At 41.7% G+C, this 21,552-nt stretch overlaps 1 protein-coding gene across 1 annotated transcript; it reads right to left on the reverse strand.

Annotated features, from left to right (window-relative positions):
• Positions 1–1,553: 1,553 nt before the first annotated feature.
• On the reverse strand, positions 1,554–14,467 carry GRIFIN (galectin-related inter-fiber protein). Its single transcript, XM_063428931.1, has 4 exons — positions 14,356–14,467; positions 5,958–6,037; positions 5,608–5,770; positions 1,554–2,239 (listed from the first exon to the last, which is right to left on the reverse strand). Exons 1-4 carry the CDS (start codon positions 14,365–14,367, stop codon positions 2,072–2,074), a joined length of 423 nt encoding a protein of 140 aa, XP_063285001.1. The 5' UTR covers positions 14,368–14,467; the 3' UTR covers positions 1,554–2,071.
• Positions 14,468–21,552: the final 7,085 nt, after the last annotated feature.

A 21,552-nucleotide genomic window follows, 5' to 3' on the forward strand; every position in this document is an offset into this window, starting at 1 on the left:
ATCATGAACAACCTATGTCCTGCTTGCATAAACAATACAGGATTAGTTAGGTCCTTATATACAGACTGACATATACACACACAGACATACATACTGGCATACATACATACATACATGCAGACACATACATATACACACACAGACATACATACTGACATACATACATGCAGACACATACATATACATATACACACACAGACATACATACATACTGACATACATACATGCACATACATATACACACACAGACATACATACTGACATACATACATGCACATACATATACACACACAGACATACATACTGACATACATACATGCACATACATATACACACACAGACATACATACTGACATACATACATACATACATGCATGCACATACATATACATATACATACATACACACACACACACACACACACCTCATTTACCAGCCACCCTCATCTTACCTTTAAGTTGCAGGAGGGTGGCTGGGGATGATGGGAGTGGATGCCTCTGGTGTCCTCTGGTGTCCTGTCCTGTCCTGTCCTGTCCTCTCATCTCAACTCCTCTCCTCTCCTCTGCCTCTCCCCCGCGCGGAGTTAGCTGGGAGGAAGTGACCGGCCGTCATTTCCTCCCAGCAGCACTTGCGGTGTGGCCGCAAATTTTTTTAAAGGGGCCCGGTCGCGAAATTACCCGGCCGCAGCGCTGACCGGGCCCCTGAAGATATAGGGCCCATCGGGTGGCCCTAAATGCTTTGGCCACCTGATGGGCCCCAGTGCAGATGCACCTGCGGCAGTTTCGCCGCTCCACGTGGGGCCCGGGCGGCCGGGCCCCCCAGGGCCGCCGGGCCCGTGACAACTGTCACGGTTGTCACCCCCTGATGGCGGCCCTGAATGTTGCCCCGAAGAAGAGACACCCAATATAAGATCCCGAGACTTCTGTTGGCTTATTGCTCTTAAGTAGCCACATGGCTTTTTGTAGAGTGTAAACTTGGCCCACAAAGTGCCAATTGTTTGTCCATGTGAATATGATTAAGAAAATAAATCTGTAAGTTGGTAGGATGGACACTGCTTATCGGGACACTCTAAGCTCCAAAACAACTTTAAGGAAGAAGTTTTGGTGTATAGATCATAAATGGTGTACAGGGGATGTGTGAGTCTCAGCCAATGAGGTATGTCTAGGCTAGGGCTTCATAAACAAAGTGACGTAACTCCTAGATGGCAGAGAATTTAGCACTGAGAGTGCATTGGCATGATCTACACACCAACACCACTCCATTGGGCTAAAGATGTTGTGGTGCATACCGTGTCCCTTTATTTCAAGGACATTGAGGAGGATTCTTGTGTTATTGCCCAACTCAATTTTACCCATTTGATCTTCCTAACAGGAATTTAATATGTGGATCCAACAGATGTAACAGAGGTGAGTTGCTTTCCATTTAATTGAATTCCATTGAATATCTCTCTTGATGCTGATTCCATAGGTAGTTAAGATGATTCTGCCTTCTTCATAGCCTGTCCATTAAGAGCAATAATATTTATTGGATGTGTATAAGGAATATGCACACAGTTTACTCTGTATTGGTTTTATTGTTTAAATACTTTTTACATTGAGAAACAAACAACCCTGTCTATTCCAAATTTCCTTTATGTACAAAAAGCAATGATAAAGTGGGCGCTCTTATTATTTGCTTCCGAAATAAAAAAAATTCTTGCCATGTTTTTAGAGCTGCGTGCCCTGTATTCGCTCTGTCGAGATTTATGGCTCTAAAACATGTTTCCTGATATGTAACGTGTTTATTTAAGCTGATACTGATCTTGCAATGAAAAGGCCACTTAGAAACCGTTATTAAGATCATGCCAACTTAAATATTAGTGTTCCTTTGCAATTAATCACTCGAGAACTTAAACTTTGCATATTAGCTAAAACTTTCATTTCATAATTGCTGCGGTTGATATTTGTGTGGTTTTGAGTTGAGTCAAATTTTACATGCATTAAATCACTTTATTATGTATAGGAATTCATTTTTTTTTGCCCACCTCTATGGAACTCAAAGGTTAATAGATCAGAATTGACAATTGCGTGCTTCAGGGAAATAGCTCTCGTCTTGTGATCTCCACTGAGGAAATGTTGATGTCATTCAAAATCTGCACTTTGGTGATTCCAGAAAACTGTTTCATTCGATGCCTGTATTGCATTATCTTGTTGTCATCTACAAATATTTGGAAATGCTGCTGATCTGAGTATATTTCCACCTGGAATTAATGAAAAGATGAGATAAGTTAGGGAAAAACGGTCTTTCAGACTGAGTATTTTGTATCCTTTACTGAAATGTTGTAGGCCAAGTGTAGGCCACTACTGGAAAAGAAGATGATGCTTTTGGGGAGCTGTTAAGATACAAAAGCAGAGTGCTCAGTCTGGCCTATGATGTACATGTTTTAGTTGACCAACATGAGAGCCATTATGTGAAGAATTCTGAACTTCAAAGGCTCCTTCATAGGTGTAAATGAGTAATGAAACAGTACAAAAGGAGAGGGGAGGAGGGGGAGAGAAAAAGATCTGTTCCTGAGATAGAGTGTACACCAGATCTCAAAAAAATATATAATTAAAGAAAATACTTTATTAGTAGATATACATCAAAATAGCTATCCCGGCTATAGTTGTCTGACAGGGTACAAGACAGTAGTAACAGTCAACTAGCCGAGAACCAAACAAAGTTATATACAATGAAAAAATACAAATTCACAAGTGAAGGGGGAGAATACACCAGTCAAAATAACAAGTGTATAATGTGCTGGGCTGGGTGACGGACCCTCTCCGTAGGAATAAATGAGAGAGGGGAAGGTAGGGGATTTTAATCGTGGAAAGGTACTGGGGTAAATAAGCTTCCACAGTACTACAATTCCCCAGTCACCCGTGGGTTAAACCCAAAGACCCAGCTCACTGAGCAGTGTGGTTTACTCCCATATAGTCCTGTTCTGGCCACTAGGGGGCCGAACTCTTTATAGTTATAGGGATACAGCCCTCAATCTCAAAAGGTCACTAGCAGTATAATATGATACTGAAAATGTCGGATGTATCAGAGGACTCAGTCTGATACTATATGACATATGCCCATACGTGGAGACGCAACCATGGTCGTAGTTCCCAGACAACTTTATCGTAATTAAATGCAGTCGGATTTAAAGTTTCGCCGTAGGATCTTGCAACATATCTCCTCCGTTAAGAACACCATCACCCCGACTCCCGTAGCAAGACATATTATCAACTTTCACGCGGGTAATCCGGAGAACCTAAGATTCCAGGCAATTGAGAAACTATTACCGAACCCCAGAAAGGGAGATTTCAATAGGAGTCTGCTCAGAAAAGAATCTCAGTGGATCTTTTCATTCAAGACCCTAGCCCCTCTAGGTCTGAATGAAGAGTTTAATTACACACCATTTTTACACCGGTAACAGATTCGTGAAACCAAGAATTTATTTATTCACACACCTACTGTCCTGTACTGCCTTGAGGATTGGCTTTAGTACAGTATATTATTAATATCCAGTCTATCTTGGATTATACCTGGAAAATATTTAGGGCTTCACCAAAAGTCCTAATGGACCTTTACTAACCCCCAACTATAGTACTCCATTGTTTCATCAACATATCTATCCCAATTGATTTGGGACTCTGGTCCATAGACACGAGTTAGTCCTCTTTTCATGGACTACCTAAAACCAGACTCTCACTGCGGTGACCCACAAGAATGATAGAAGTAACGGGAGCAAACCACTTTTTGGTTTTCCTCCCTTAAGGATTTTCTTCATCTGAGGTCTCATTATGCACTAATGTCACCTATAAGACATGTATTTCCCATTATATGGAACTATTGGCTTCCGGCATTAAAGTGCAATAGGAGTATTCCTCCCACTTAACTCTAGACACCTTTCTGAGTCATATGGGCCACCGTACAATCCCTCATGGTTTCAAACTACAGGGAACCAATGAAACTCAAGGGCGGGCTATTTAAATCCCGAGAAACTGACGAATCAGTTCCCCCTGATGAGCCTGTGAGTCAGGCGAAACGCGCGTCGGGGCGCGATATTCTGAGTGCTCCTTCATGCTACTCGTCAGATTGCTGTGCAGTTTATATTTCAGCACTAAGAGTGGACGGCAACAACCTAACCGGGGCACTTAAGCTCTCCAGCCGACCTAGGCATAGTGTGCTCCCCACGACTACCCACTACTGTGCAGGATTTATTCTTTTGGCACTTAGAGTAGACGGCATTTGCCATTTGGGGCACTTCAGGTTCTGTAACCGACCAGGGTGTAATAGCGGGACGCGGGATAGATATATCTCTTGCATGTCCCGCAACTTGATGTGGACATAATTGATTATTTCTTTGATGTGCCTCTTATATGTTGTTCTGTTGTGTACACAGGCTAGCAACTACAGTTCACTATTACACTTACCAGTGAACCACTAGCTCTGTGATAACGAACAACCTTGCGGCAAAATAGACTTTCATGTCCATATCTTGACAACTAACAGTCTTTTATTACTTATGAGCATAATTGTGTGGGTTTACGCTAACATACCTATAGTAAACCCTGTACTCCTCTTTTTTCAACGTTACTACCTTTCCTATCCCCGGTTGCCCTCGAAGGCACCTTTCAAACTTTTTGCTCTCTATATATACTCTTTATATTGTAGGAGACATTGGCAAAGGTAGTCAGAGGTAACGGGCCCCCCGGCATCAGACAATACCCTACAGTTTTACTAATATGCAACCAGACAATTGGTTTCCTTAAATCCGACTGCATTTAATTACGATAAAGTTGTCTGGGAACTACGACCATGGTTGCGTCTCCACGTATGGGCATATGTCATATAGTATCAGACTGAGTCCTCTGATACATCCGACATTTTCAGTATCATATTATACTGCTAGTGACCTTTTGAGATTGAGGGCCGTATCCCTATAACTATAAAGAGTTCGGCCCCCTGGTGGCCAGAACAGGACTATATAGGAGTAAACCACACTGCTCAGTGAGCTGGGTCTTTGGGTTTAACCCACGGGTGACTGGGGAATTGTAGTACTGTGGAAGCTTATTTACCCCAGTACCTTTCCACGATTAAAATCCCCTACCTTCCCCTCTCTCATTTATTCCTACGGAGAGGGTCCGTCACCCAGCCCAGCACATTATACACTTGTTATTTTGACTGGTGTATTCTCCCCCTTCACTTGTGAATTTGTATTTTTTCATTGTATATAACTTTGTTTGGTTCTCGGCTAGTTGACTGTTACTACCGTCTTGTACCCTGTCAGACAACTATAGCCGGGATAGCTATTTTGATGTATATCTACTAATAAAGTATTTTCTTTAATTATATATTTTTTTGAGATCTGGTGTACACTCTATCTCAGGAACAGATCTTTTTCTCTCCCCCTCCTCCCCTCTCCTTTTGTACATTTAACATATTGGGCTACCCCCATCTCTGTTCCTCGACTTTTTTGCAAGACCATTAACTTGGCCAACTCTTCTAAACTGAGTAATGAAACAGAACTTATGGGGCAATGGCAAGCTATATAACAGTTATTCACGGTATAACAGTGGTAGTGTAAATACAATTTACCAGGAAAGGCTCATTGACTTCCATTGGGAACGTGTCAGTACGTTCCTCTTGACCCCAGCGACTCCCCAGGAAGGAGTTGCAGACGATGTTGCCCTCTGAGAAACGAGGGTTGAAATGAAAAGCAATCTGGTCTCCTGACTCACTAAGGAAGTTGATTTCAAAGCTGTCACAAAAGGAACATCATTTTATATTAAAATGGAAGAACATTTTGAAAAGTGCACAACATTGTCCTTGTAATTTACAATTAAAAAAAAAAAAAAACCCTACCGTTTCCCTAAGGGAAATATTTCCTTCCATCAGAACAATGTTTTCTAAGATTAAAATAACAGGTGCACACACAATTTCCTTACTCGTTTTCGCTGAAGCTTGTCTCTCCTTTTACGATTACGCTCCATCCTGGACAGATTCCTTCGGGGAATGAAGCTTCAAACTAAGAAAACAATATAAAAAAAAAAACTTAAAATAAAAGTAATAGTTTGTAACTGTTTCTGGACAGCAAACATGGATCGTAGTTTGCCAATTTGAATTTTTCCATTCAGAAGATGTCCATTAATTTTGGAAAGGCCTAATGAACGTTGAATTAGAGGTCAAGGGGGACAACAAAGGATAAGAAGATATGATTGAAACTAGGGTTTAGGGATTAGAAAAAAATTGGCATAGAATTGACAAAAAAAACAAAGAATCTAGTTCAGCGAGGATAAGAATCTTGCTCATTCTTATCTTTTTGTAATTGTTGTTATTTAAATATGAGTTGTTTTTTGTTTGGTGCTACAGCTTTTGACAGAGCTTTGTCACATGGGACATCAACCTGCAATAGCCAGACATATTGGTGAAGCAGTTCAAGTCACGGTTGAGTACACATAGCTGACATTTATTTCACATGGAAAGGTTAAATTATGTTTATGTATTCCACTGCTAGAGGTCTTTTGTGATGTTGATATTTTACAGTTTGCCGAGATGTTTCTGATATAAAATTAAATAGCTGCAATAATATTTTTCTGAATAATTGTTGGGATTTAGGTTTTAGGAATCGTTCCAGTCTTACAGAGAAACAGAGTGCTCAATTCACAGATTCTTTATTCCTAGATGGTTAAGCGAGCATGCTGCTAACTCTTTTGTTTGTATTCAATAAACATCAAAAGTGTAGTAAACTGAAAATGATTTTGCAAAATGAAGGCTAAAATAGCCAAGTTTTGACTAAAGTAGAGCTGAAGTTTTTAAATATGCTTGTTAAAGGAACACTACAGTGTCAGGTATACAAACATGTATTCCTGAGACTTTAGTGCTTGTGTGACAGTGACAGTGTGACGATTCCCTTCTCTGTGGAGTAAAAAGGGGTTTTTACTCAACATTTCTCCATATCTGTGTCGGTCTCGCCACGGGTGGCTCTGCTTCCATGGCTGAGATCATAAGTCTTGATGATCTCAGCCAATCCAATGCTTTCCCGAAGGAGAGCATTAGGAGGTTATTGTGCACGTGCAACAAAATACTGCACTGTGTCAATCAGTATCTCCTCACAGAGCTGCATTAAATCAATGTATCTCTATGGGGACGTTCACACTGTTCACCACTGGACTAGGAAGTACCTCAAGTAGCCGTCTGAGTGACTGCCACTATAGGTGTTACTGGGCAGCAATGTAAACACTGCCTTTTCTCCGAAGTTATTCTGATGACTATAGTGTCCCTTTAATTCACTTCAACTAGGTGTTTTGTGGCCGTGGAAAGGGTAAACAAAGGTTCTTAAATTGGAATGTACTTTAAAGTGACAAATCATGCCATCAGGAGTTGACTTTAATCAGAACTACTAGCACACCATAATTCATTTTAGAATCCATATTTACAGCATGATATATAATTTCTGGCAAGTCTACTACATTCTCTTTCTGGGATATGAAGCATTAACTATATTACCATAGCATAATGATATTAGATCATTTTAATATTTAAAAAAAAAAAGTGAACTGTAGTGGTTGGTGTGTCAGGGGTGTATTGGCACCCAGCCAATGTAAGTCATCAAAGTGTAATGTCCTCCATTGAGAACAGGAAGCTCCCTGCCATCAGCAAGTCAGGCAGTGGCAGGGCTTAACTGATTGGCTAAGAGCAATCAGTTACCACTCACAAGCAATGATCTGGTTCTGTATGGTAGGGCTCAGCACAGAAGGGCCAATTAAAACTCTTGCCAGAACTGTCAATCAAGAATGTGATTGATGCTCAGGGGACCCCAGGTACGTTGTCAAACTGGTCTGAAACAGCGCACCGCAGTGGTTATGGTGCTTGGAGTGTTTCTTTAAGACTAATGTTTCACACAATCCTGATGTCTGTGGTTGCCAGTATTTTTTTTTTTTTTTGCATGGACTGCTTTATTAATAATTGCGTTATAAATAAATGTTACTTTTTTAAGACAGAGGGAGACAAAGATACATGTATAAACTTGACCCAGACTGTGAGTAATTCGGAATATATTCTGATTTAGTAGGTGTCATATTCTTATTGTTACATAGTTACAATGGTCTATAAAAAGACTAACATAGGTTGAAAAGACTGGAGTCCATTATGTTCAGCCATTCACATAATTATGTGTCAAGCTTTGAATCTCTGTGTTGTAGTTTATTTCTAAGCCCAAATCAGCGAATCCGCTTTGTATCTGACTTCAAGAAGACATTCAAATCAGAAGTAAGCAATTTTTTCTCTGCCAGAGCTTTGTGGCAAATGTAGTCTATGGATTCTATTGGCCCAGCTCTGATTTAAACTTGAAAGTTATCTTATCAGACACTAGGACAATTGTTTAACAGTCAATTATACTTTAGAAATGAATTTGTAATGGGACATCAGGTGGCTTATTTGTCAAGACAACTAATTACATTTTTATCAAATTATAGCCTCCAGGGTGGCAATCAATTTGGCAAAGTAATTAGCCTCTAATAATGACTGCTAGTTACTAACTCATAGAAGATAATTAAGAACTAGAATGAGAAATGTGCACATCTTGTGTTTTAATTATTTTAAAAAATTTATATTATACCAAGGGTCTCTTTATTTACCAATCATGTTTTGAATTACACTTTAAGGTGGTTTTTAATACCATACAACTAAATCCACTCAATGCTTTTCTTACATTACGAAGAATATGTAACATTATTTTAATAAGCATTTTTTTTAAAGAATGTTCTCTCTTCTTTTGTATATTGCTGGTTGGTTTTGTTAAGGTGTTAAAGGAACAGTATAGCGTTAGCAGGGCCAGATTAAGAGCACAGTGGGCCTGGTGCTGACAATTATGATGGGCCTAATTACAAAATCTTATTGACCAAAAACACTAAAGCAGTCCTACCTCCCAAGTGTCATGTATCTGATGGAGATGGTGCTGGAGAGAAACTCATAGGATGAAGCTATGAGAAAACACATACCCTATGCTAATCTCACGCTTTCATCTTTCAAGTAAATTTATACCCCCTATCAGCAGTGTCCAGTAAAGCAGGAAGTCTATGGGTGGGGTAAAAGGGTGGGCCAGTGACGCAAATCACATAACCAGAACTGCCGAAAGGGGCGAACATACCAAAAAAGGGGGCATCTCTGTGTCCCCATGTCTCCCAGTCCATTAGTGTCACTAGGACACTAGGAGACGTTGAGAGAACTTGGGACACTGGGAGACATTGGGACACTGAGATACTAGGGAACACTGGGACACCTGGGGACACTGATATGGTTATGGACACTGGGAGACATGGGAACACTGGGTGACTTTGAGACAAGAGGGGACACTGGGAGACATGGGGCATGAGACACTGTGGTACATAGGGGACCCTGTGATATATAGGGGACACTGGAGACTTGATAAAGACCTGGGTACAGGTCAAAACTTTGTGGTGTCCAATAAACCTGCTTAAATCTATCACAGTGAGCGCCTGAGATTTTTTTCTTTTATACTAGGGGACACTGAGACACTTGGGGGCACTGTGAGACATGGGGACACTGGGAGACTAGGGGACTCTGGGAGACTAGGGAACGCTGAGACACTAAGGACACTGAGAGACATGGGGCACTGAGACACTGTGATATATAGGGCACACTGGAGACTTGATAAAGACCTGGGTACAGGTCGAAATGTTGCGGTGTCCAATAAACCTGCTTAAATCTATCACTGTCAGGATCCCGCGGGCGGCTGCGAGGGGAGGCTGCAGTCCGCTCGCGGCACTCACCCTCCAGCGTCCGCGGTCCCCTTCTCGCTGTAAGCTCGGCGAGCGGCATCCTCCCAGCCTCGGATGCCGCCCGCGTCTTCCTCTTCGTCCCCCAGCGGCAGCATGCATGACGCTGCACGCTGGGAGACCGCCCATTTTTGCAAACGCCGGGGTCAGCCACCTGACCCGGCGTTAAAGGCACAGTGCCTCAATCACAGTGGGAGATATAGATATCTCCCACGTGTGATTGTCAATTCTGATTGGAAATTATCCAATCAGAATTAATCATTGGGTTTAAATACTTACCTTTCCCGTCTCTCTCTGCCCTGTTGTGGTCTTTGCTTTCTAGTATTGCTGTTCTACTCATGTTTCTCTCTGGTTACGTACTCTCTGGCTTGTTTATCCGACCTTGCGACTTTCTCCTACCCTTTGACCTCGGCTTGTCTCTCGTTATTCTGTCTTCTGGTTCCCCTTACTCGGTTTGTCTCCTGACTATTCTTTGTGTGCTTAGCCCGGCCACTCTAAGGTCCGGTACTGCACCTTTTCTGTGTGTGTGTTAGCGTGTTAGGTTCCCAGAATCGTGACAATCACAGTGAGAGACGGAGATTTTTATTTTATACTACGGGACACTGAGACAGTGGCAGACATGGGGACACTGGGAGACATTGGGACACTGGCTGGGAGACATGGGGCCACTGAGAGACTAGGGGCCACTGGGAGACATGGGGCCACTGTGTCCCTAGTGTCTCAGGGTCCCCATTTCCTCAGTGTCCCTATGTCTCCCAGTGTCCCCAAGTCTCTCACCATCCCCATCTCTCACATGTTCCCCTAGTGTCTGTGTCCCCAGGTCTCCCAGTGTCCCCTAGAGTCTCAGTGTTCCCAAGTGTCCCCTAGTGTCTCAGTGATCCCATGTCTCACAGTGTCCCCATGTTTCCCTGCAGCCTTTCCCCCCATCCCTCACTTACCTAAACTTCGGCTTTCTCTGCAGGCTCAGAGCTGCTGTCTGGAGGGAGGGAAATGCTGTAACTTCTTATCCCTGCCTCTCTCCACACACACAGCAACCCCTAATGGCTGATGCTGGTATTGCAGAATAATCTCTGTTTATACTGAGACTGACATTTGTATTGCCGGTATTACTGCAATATCGGCACTGGCTTGGCAGTCTCAAATACCTGAGAAATACTTCTGAGAAGTACCTGGCAACCCTAAGAAATACATGAGAAGTACCTGGCAACCCTAAGAGTAGTGTGTAGTAAAAAAATAATAATAATCAATGGGCCTATTCCATGGGCTTGGGCCTGGAGCTACAGCTCCATCAGCCCCTATGTTAATCTGGCCCTGAGCGTTAGGAACACAAACATATAATGCTATAGTGTTCTATAATTATTGAGGTGTCCCCTTCTCCCCTTCACCTCCACCTGTGTGTGCATTCAAAAATAAGTTAACCCTTGCCATGCTGGTTTCTATACTGTTGTACTGCCTCCTTGGCTGACACTGTCAGTCTTGCCAATTTAATGCTTACGCTGTAAATCGCTGTGCTCTATGGGGGGTGTTTAGTGTTTTCATGCTTTGCATGGCGACACTAAACACAGGTCCTGCAAAGATTGGAGGGGTTCGTCCAGGAAGTCCCTCTGATGGCTATCCAAATGACAGTCAATAAACAAGATCAAGATAAAAAAGCAGCATTTAGAATGCTCAGCCTGCAGGGATATTCTCTTGGCCCCAGAACCATTACACTGTGGTTCTTTTGACTGTAGAGTCCCTTTAATATAAACTGACTACATATTAAACCATCTACCAGTAAATGGAAATATAATCTTAGAGAATATTAATATAGAGATATTTCGGGGGCGGGGCTGGCAGCAGATTACACTGGCTCCTCTGTAGACTAGCTATTATCGCGACTAACTTTCCTCTTGGCACCCTATATTGTCATCCACCATGGCTGGTCTTGGTGAGGAGTCCTGTGGGCACAACTGCCTGCAGGTACAAGCTTTTGGGAACTGCCAACTGATGACTGAACCTTGCGGCCTGGTGTGTGGCCTTGGCGGGAGACACGGCCGACCTCCCAAGCCTGGTCTACACGGGCCTCACCTGATCTAAACAAAAGCCCCGTGCTCCCCCCCCCCCCTGTGGGCTGGTGGGGGTTATCACAGCCCCCGCTGGACTTGATAAGCTACTCACCTGCTCTGCCTGACTCTAACCAGCTAAATCGGTGAGCCGCACTGCTGACAAAAATGGCGGCCGCACTGGAATTTCCCCAAATGCAGGCACCACAGGAGAGCCATATGTGGAAGGCTCTTTTTGAGGCCAAATTTGAAAAAATATGCCAGGCGTTCTGGCTGAGAATTGAAAGCAGGCATCAAACCTCCAATGCCCCTGTTGATCTGCTGACACGGCTTGATGCTTTACCGCACGGCTCTTTTAAATCGATGGCCCACTCTGAGCTATCTCAGACCCACCGCCCACCTACCCTATGGGTTACTTGTGAACCGGAGCTCCTGGGGGACCGCAATACAGCCATCGGGCACACAAGGATCCTTAGACAGAAGGAAACAGCTACCATTAAAGCCCGGGCACGAAGAGCTGTGACGCGGCAATATCATGGACAGTGCCATATCTACCCGCGGGAAAACCAGCCCTCCCTCCACGTACCTCAAGGGGACCGAGAAGACATAGCTGTGAAGCTGTATCTCATCCTGCGGCACTCAAGCATAATAGGACTTGACGAGCAACAGCAGGCTGCCCATGATCACCCACCAGCTTTTCCCAAAAGCCTCCCAATATTGGGAATCGGATGACTGGGAACTCCTGCGCAGAGACACACCGACCAAGATATGATCTATTGAATGTCATCTTTTCAGAACATTTTATTTGCTTTTGACCTGTTGTCTTTTCTCATTACTTTTATTTTATAATGGTTAGAGTGCTTCCTAGTCCTCCTCAGGCCCAGTGGTAAATTTAACATTCGTGCAACCTAGAAGCTATCCTAGACATTATAGATAACATACTATAGATATTGCTCACATGTTCATTACGTATCACCTTTTAAGCTACCTTAATTGCACACATTGTATCCTGCCTGTATGTCTATTTGTACCTATATTTAACCTTAATAACTGATGCAATTTAAGGCATGTTAAACTCTCTTCTTTATTCTAAAAATCTAAAATTGTGCAGCTCCATAGAATGCTATGGAAGTGTCCCTGCTCTATGCTCCTCAATATCTTTGTTATCACTGCTCTGGCATTTTTATTGTCTGAATGTAAATTCCCTGCACACCAAAAATAAAGAATATAAAAAATAAAAATAAAAATATAGAGATATTTCTGAGCAAATTAGCACACAGTTGCAGGCATCTGGAATGGCCAACCAGGAGGAAAACAGGGAGAGAAGATTGACATATGTGCTGGATGGCACTGAAAGACCACAACGTAATAACTGTAAAGCATGCACACATCGCAATTCCTAGCCCAATTCCGTTCACAGTGAATCCAGCTAGGCAGAGAACCATGCTGTGTGCGTGCGCAGTCATATCACGGGTCCTGCAAGCGAAGGACACTTGCAAGAGAAGACAAATACTTTTACAACTTAGTGCGGAGGCTATAATTCCTCACTTGACATCAGTTACAAAGTGGTGGAGCCCCAGAATCAGACATTAACATGAAAATCACAATCAAGGCAACTGTTTAACGATAGCTTACAAGTACAGCTAACGAATAAAATAAGTTATAGCGATTATGGTGCTTAATATGGTCTCGGCAATGATGAATAAAGTAGCCAAAGTGTTCCACTAAATTTCACAATTGTTTAATCACTATTTGGTGGGACTCTCCAACACACCTAAGTTTTTGGAAGCACTGACCAGCTAAACTCAGAACACAATGAGTTGGTTGCACATACGTATACTTATTTAAGCAGTTTGATGGCAATTTAATCTAGAGGGCACTAATGGAATAGGTGGTAAAAACACCAGGGGCTTTGACTCAAGGGTAAATTGTATAGCCCCTTGACTTGCACCCCTTCAAGAACCCCACCCTATACCATGTCCAATGTCAAACCCCAAAACCCCCAAAAATTCTACAGCTCAGATTGTGACATTAATGAAGAGAGAGTTTTCTATAAGTCTATAATTATAAACTTTACACACACGCAGTAATAATCTCAAGCCATGGTGCATCAACCCTGTACCCACACTGCGGCTGCGCAGTATAATTAAGTCAAAATACAGGGCATCAAAGTGGCACTGTCACTAATTATGTAACATTAGGCATTATTTATTTTGTTTCAACCTAGATTACTAATTGACTGTGCTTTGCTAGAGATATATCCTTGGAGTTACTTACTAGTGCTCTAATTGGTTCCATATAAGATATAATTTAGAGAACAGAACCTATGATATAGCTTTTGGACAATACCTTTAGATATTAATAAACTCATTAGGTCCAAGACTGCATAGAGTATCCCCAAGCAGTCATTTACATACCCTTCCCAGGTTCTACATGCATAACCTGTTTAATTTGATAACATCTTCTTTTACAATAACATTTTGTAGAAATTTCTGTTCACTTACCTTTAAGGCCATCTTTGCAGCAACGCATCAGATTTGCAATAGATACCCAACTTGCAGACCCTAATATACCATTGGGTACGTCAGATAGCCACGTGTGGGAGATTTGCAAGAATCCATTGAAATGACACATTACACAGAGTGAAGCTGGGGTTGGAGAACAGACTAGATAATAGAATGTTTCACACAGTAATCCGGCCAGTAACTTTCCATCTGCGAAACTGGCATTCCAACACAATGTGGATTATATGACGTCACATATGGATTTTTACCAGAAAATGGAACTGCTGGGATCAGCAGTTGTGCTAAAACCGCAGAACAGCAGGTACTTTACTGACACAGATTGAAACAAACGAACATGCAAGGAATCTTTAATGTTTTCTAATATGTGTCTTATGTGCATTTACAAGGGAATAGCTCAATTGGAAAATGAAATCAGAACTATTGATTTTTCTTCAAACTTGGATACATTGGATGGAACCATGCAATTCCTTTTCTAATTCTCCACAATTTCTAGTTCATTGAATAAACAGCATGGACCTATTAAGACCTGCTGGGATTACAATCTAAAGTGTGCTACCTGAATCCGTATTTAACCTTGTTCTGCATCTCTCAGTTTTAGGGGATGCAAGGGTTATCAACAAAAGATCCATATGGTCACATGCATATGTGACCTGTGTGCGAGAAACTAGACTTGTGCATTCAGTTTTGGACGATGTGAGATTTGTCCAAATTTTGATTGATCAAAGATTCATCCGAATTCCATAACTCCAAAATGCTGCATGGACATATCATGAAACAAACGAAATGGGAAATGGACAAGATGTTTCTTGATTCTGATGTGGTGACTGGCCAGCACTTACTAGTCAATGGGTGGGGTAGGGGGTGGACAGTTGCATGTCCACCCCCTTTGTTTTTATACCACCACCTGAGGCCCCTAGGTACGGGAGTAAAGGAGGGTGCACAATGGCATGCCCTCCCCCCTTTAATTTTAATATAGCCTCCACCTGCCGCCCATGAGTGTGGGCTGTGGAGGACAGTAGTACCTGTTATTATAGTAGTAGCTCCTGACCACTACTAACTGCCTATGTACAGGGGCTATTGGGGGCTGATCTAAGCAAAAGCTTAGAAAAACCTCAGTAGATTGCCCTTCGGTTAGTCCCCTATCAGATCTCAAAAATATTTTGCTCACTTTTGCCATTACAAAGAGAACCTATACAATTTGCCTATCAGGCTGGTCCCACCCATAAGCACAGTCCAGAACTGAAATTACAGAAAATTCACTCTGCACGAGAGATACAGCAACACCGAATGATAATTTTGGCCTTCTTTGGGCCTCATCAACGAAGTGCAGCTGATACTCCTACGTGTAGGTTTAGTCTGATTAGCAAATGGTATAGGTCCTCTTTGTAACTGAAGGGTTTCTTTAAGCTTTTGTCTGTTCTCAGAGTTTCCATATACTCTGTTTTTGTTGCAATGAAATTTGCTATGGCTCTCCCTAAGCAAAAAGGATCATTCAGATATGAACCATGTGCTCACTGTGCCTAGTGGGGTATCAGCTACACCTCGCTGATGAGGCCCAAATAATGCCAAAACGATCGTCCGACGTTGCTGTATCTCTCATGCAGAGGGAACTTGCCAGCATTTAGGTTCTGGACTGCCTTTATGGGTGGGATGCCATGGACAGACAGGTGCAGACAGATCCTTCTTGCCGTTGTTGTGAAGGAGTATTAGAGCATTCCGTGGTAATCCAATGGCAACGCTCTCATACTGTAGAAGGAGCATAGAACCTGGTCTGTTCCTGCAGAAGGGTAAGCCCAAGTGTGCCCCGACTGAGCACACCCGTCCAAACAGCTTTGTCCCGTTGCCAAACCCCAGAAGTCAGCCCGTTAACGAAGATCCAGTCACCAAATACCTCTCCCCCAAGAACAGCAGACACACACAGCTTGAGGGTAGAACAGGAACTAATTTTTATTAGACACACCCAGGTATTTGTACACAAGTAAACTCATTAGTGAACACACATAGGTTTGGAACAGCAACCAATCAAACTTGGCCTAAACAAACAGTCAATCACACTAAGCCCATTAATAACCAATAAGGCACACCATCACAGAACACCAACTTTGCATACACAGGAACACATATGCATTAGGTAAAGGGATTAACACACAGTCAACAATAGGTCACTCAGCTCCCTGAGTCAAAAGGGGAAAGTCCCAACCCCCACCCACGTGGTCACACAGTCTCTGTTTCGGCGCGATCTTGTCGCTCCATGTTGTAGCTAGGTCTAAGTCCGTGCCGTCTAAATGGCCACTCCCCACTAGAGCCCACCCAAACAAAGGAGCCCTTGATGCCCAAGTGACGGCGTACCAGCGTACCACATAATATTACTAATCGTTCATTTTCAATCCTTTTTTGATTTGTTCTCCTGATTCAGTTCCTGAGCGGACATTTGTCCGAGCAGAACTGACATCCAGCCATAATTTGGATGCCCTGAAAAATATTTTATCGTCTGAAAAAAATATTTGTCAGACTCGAAATTTCTTGCTGTGTGCAATCTAATAAAAACTAATATATGGATGAGAGATATGAATAGTGGAAGATAAGGGATTGTTGTTGCTGTACAGTGTTGCTGTATACATTTTTATTTGAAGTTTCAAGAATTTTAAATATCTGAAACTCAATTTAGTGTGATATTTACAGATTAATTGCAATTAATTAATTACAATTTTTTTTTAAAGGTATATTATGGAAGAAAACCATCCTTATATTTTTGTTTAACTGTGGACTGTCTACAGTTTTTATTATGAACCCCTTTAGTGCCCCCTCTATCCCAGCCCTCGATGTTTATTGGGTTACTTACTGACCATTACTGATACAGATGTCATAACCACTTTTCCAAACGACCGCATTTTCTGCTATTTCCGATAGGCAGACATACACTAAATCCACTTCAAACAATGCAGGATTATTGTGCTAAATCTCTTTTATTTTGTGCTGATTTAGACAAACACCTTTTTTTTCATCTGTAACTGTTAAAAAAAAAATACATTGAGTGTATGATGCAAGGACTTTAAACAGCTGAATAGGAGGTATATAATCAACTAAACAATTATATAGTGATTAACTACTGTAATATTTTTATTAAACACATGCACACACAACACACAAAACACATACACGCAATAAGAATATTGAAATCCCTCAAATATGCACCAGTATCTATATGTACATCTATCTGTATGAACTTGTATCTGTACTTTGAAAGTATTAGCTCCAGCTATATTTGAGCAGATTAGGTGAATTCTACACTTTCTAATCTCTGTGTTGTATAATGGGGTTGTGTCAAACTTAATGGATTTCAACAGTATAGATCTCTCTTTATTGCTTTGCGTTTTGGGACTCATAAGGAAAGAAATGGAATTTGGAACACTCTCAGCAATAGCAAAACAATATGCATGGATCTAGGATGTAGACCAGTCTGGAGCACTATTGGATAACCGATGGCTAAGTTGGATGCTTTAACAGAATTAATTTTGAACGTTTGTCCACTGACAAAGAAATGATCAGTCTATAATTTTAATGGTAGGTGTATTTGAACAGTGAGAGACAGAATAACAACAACAACAACAACAAAATCCAGAAAAAGCATTTCAAAAAAGGTTATAAATTGATTTGCATGTCAATGAGTGAAATAAGTATTTGATCCCCTATCAATCAGCAAGATTTCTGGCTCCCAGGTGTGTTTTATACAGGTAACAAGCTGAGATTAGGAGCACTCTCTTAAGGGGAGTGCTCCTAATCTAAGCTTGTTACCTGTATAAAAGACACCTGTCCACAGAAGCAATCAATCGATCAGATCCAAACTCTCCACCATGGCCAAGACCAGAGAGCTGTCCAAGGATGTTAGGGAAGAGATTGTAGACCTACACAAGGCTGGAATGGGCTACAAGACCATCGCCAAGCAGCTCGGTGAGAAGGTGGCCTCAGTTGGTGCGATTATTCACAAATGGAAGAAACACAAAATAACCCTTGGTCTGGTGCTCCATGCAAGATCTCACCTAGTGGAGTTTCAATGATCAGCCCATAACTACACAGGAGGATCTTGTTAATGACCTCAAGGCAGCTGGGACCATAGTCACCAAGAAAACAATTGGTAACACACCACGTCATGAAGGATTGAAATCCTGCAGCGCCCGCAAGGTCCCCCTGCTCAAGAAAGTATATGTACAGGCCTGTCTGAAGTTTGCTAATGAAAATCTGAATGATTCAGAGGAGAACTGGGTGAAAGTGTTGTGGTCAGATGGGACCAAAATCAAGCTCTATGGCATCAGCTCAACTCGCCGTGTTTGGAGGAGGAGGAATGCTGCCTATGACCCCAAGAACACCATCCTGTCAAACCAATGCATTTTCACCTGTGTCCCATGGTCTCCCTGGAACTCAGCTCTTCAGTATAGGAGTTTATGCAGAAGAGCTAATTGACAGGTGAGAGAAAGACCCCCTTTTAAAGATTTTCCTTCCAACATATACATTTTGCTAGCAATTTTGCTAACGCAATGTACAGATAAACGTAACTGATGTGATTCTGACAGTAATACACACACACACACACACATATGCATGAATATTAATTTGTGTATTAGTAATATATATATATATATATAACTTAACTTTTATTTTTACTTATATTAATATATATTCAAGTTTAGAGCACACTCAGAGGACTTCAAAATAAACAAGATTTTTTTTTTTATAGTTGTGCAAATACATTCATTCACCATTTCATTCCCATTACCAAACTTTCCTTAAAATATGAAGGTAGTTGGATGGAAACATTGATTATATCCAAACGCATATCTGCTTAAAATTAAAAATGTTTTGTTCATTTTGAAGCCCTATGAATGTTTTCTTTTTCGTTGCACAATAGTTTTCAATTTTAAGTTATCTTTTCCACCTCTGTATCAGCACACTACGCTGGCGCAACATATTATTGGACTGGTATAGAATTTTTCCAGGGCTGCTTTTAGCTCCCAGTCCGGTCCTGCTGCAGACAGAGCAATCTTTTAAGTATCCTTACACTTCAGTCACCCTTGTTATGTTTACCAATGCAATATTAATTTTCTCAAAAAACAGTTTGCTGTCAGTCACCATGGTGGACTCTCTACACCAGGGGTGTTGTAACGGAGATCCCTGTACCTCTAGCTGGGTACCTCCGCAAAGGACTGCTTCCTAGCTGGAGCAGGGGGCAAACTCCAGCACTTCTGCCCAAAGTCGCCGTGGCTTAACTGGGGCCCTGGAACCACTCCTTCCTGGAGCGGAATGGGGAATTAGCTCTAGTCCTTACAAGGACTTTCCTCGTTGAATCCCCTGCAAGCTGGAACAGCAGACACATGAGTAAATCTTCTTTCCTTCCAATAACAGGACAACACACAGTTTTGGAGTGTAAGCTGAAATAGGCTTTCACTGGAGGCACACTGGCCTTTTATGAAGTTTCCCAACAAGGGTGACACCCAGGTGGGCCTTGTTGGGCACATGGACACAAAGTGAACAAACCAATAAAAACAGAGTCATACAGTGAGCCCTCTGTGCTTGGGAGATAATTGAATCAGGAACTGTACTAATCTAACATAATTATCTCCAAGCACAGAAAAAAACATTCAATTTTATGAAACCCCAAAAAGCACCTAAAACCACACAAAACCCTGCAAAAAGCCACATCCTCTGATAGCCCTGATCTGGGTGAACAACATATCCAGAAATCACCCAGATCGGTTCAGGGGTTCAGGAATTTCCTGGAAGTCATAATTTTGAACGACCACAAGCATGGCGCCATTCCCAAAACAGTTCCAGAGAAATCAGTGCTAACAGTCGGTCAAGTTTGGTAGTCTTTTACAGGCTTCCCTGCAGGGCCCATACTCTGTGGGCAGGAGGCTGGCAAGCAGGCTCCTCCAGGAGCTCATGGCAAACTCACTTGGAGAGGGGAGTTTGTCACAGGTGCCCAATAGGTAGATCAACCGATGTTTTAAAACTACAGCTTCCATGATGCTTTGTCATTCTTAAGGCATTCTAAAGGCATGCAAAGCATCATGGGAGTTGTAGTTTTACAACATCTGGGGATCAACCTATTGGGCACCTCTGCTCTAAAACAATAAATTCATGGTGTCAAATTCATACCAAACAGTAGGTGGCGCAATTACACCGCAGTTCAAACGTACTACAATTATAATAGTGCAATCATTTGTACCGAACAGAGAATATTCATCCCGTGTTAACTGTATATACAAACTACTTGTCAATATTCTCGCTGAATGCACACAATCTACCCCAAATCCCATCTGTCATATGTATTCGTTGCTGACAGAATAAAACGCTAATTAGAAATTTCGTCACTCAGACAACTTCATCAACACAGTAAAGGAGGAGACTATCTTTAAAAGAAGAAAAACTACCACAACAAGAGGACATAGTCTTAAATTAGAGGGGAAAAGGTTTAAAAATAATATCAGGAAGTATTACTTTACTGAGAGGGTAGTGGATGCATGGAATAGCCTTCCAGCTGAAGTGGTAGAGGTTAACACAGTAAAGGAGTTTAAGCATGCGTGGGATAGGCATAAGGCTATCCTAACTATAAGATAAGGCCAGGGACTAATGAAAGTATTTAGAAAACTGGGTAGACTAGATGGGCCGAATGGTTCTTATCTGCCGTCACATTCTATGTTTCTATGTTTCATCTCAATATTGTTATATATTGTTATATAGGGGAATATTCACTAAATGCCAAAACATTTTATATTCCCCTATATAACAATGTTTGGCATTTAGTGAATATTCCCCTATATAACAATGTTTGGCATTTAGTGAATATTCCCCTATGTAACAATGTTTGGCATTTAGTGAATATTCCCCTATATAACAATGTTTGGCATTTAGTGAATATTCCCCTATATAACAATGCTTGGCATTTAGTGAATATTCTCCTATATAACAATGTTTGGCATTTAGTGAATATTCCCCTATATAACAATGTTTTGCATTTAGAATAAAAAAATAATAAAAAAATAAAAAATAATAATAATAAAAAAAAATAAATGATTGCAGCTTCCGAATGAATCTAAATTGTATGCTGTCCAGTAGGTGGGAGGGTCTGCTAGGGAGGGTATGCTGCTGATTGGCTGTAATGTGTCTGCTGAGGTACAG

This window comes from Pelobates fuscus, chromosome 8 (genome assembly GCF_036172605.1).
Source record: "Pelobates fuscus isolate aPelFus1 chromosome 8, aPelFus1.pri, whole genome shotgun sequence".
Classification (NCBI taxonomy): domain Eukaryota; kingdom Metazoa; phylum Chordata; class Amphibia; order Anura; family Pelobatidae; genus Pelobates; species Pelobates fuscus.

Coding starts and splice junctions, on each gene's coding strand:
- GRIFIN (XM_063428931.1), bottom strand. Junction 5,771..5,957: donor ACAAGCTTCAGCGAAAACGA/GTAAGGAAATTG, acceptor CTTTTGTGACAG/CTTTGAAATCAACTTCCTTA. Junction 2,240..5,607: donor AAGTCAATGAGCCTTTCCTG/GTAAATTGTATT, acceptor CATTAATTCCAG/GTGGAAATATACTCAGATCA.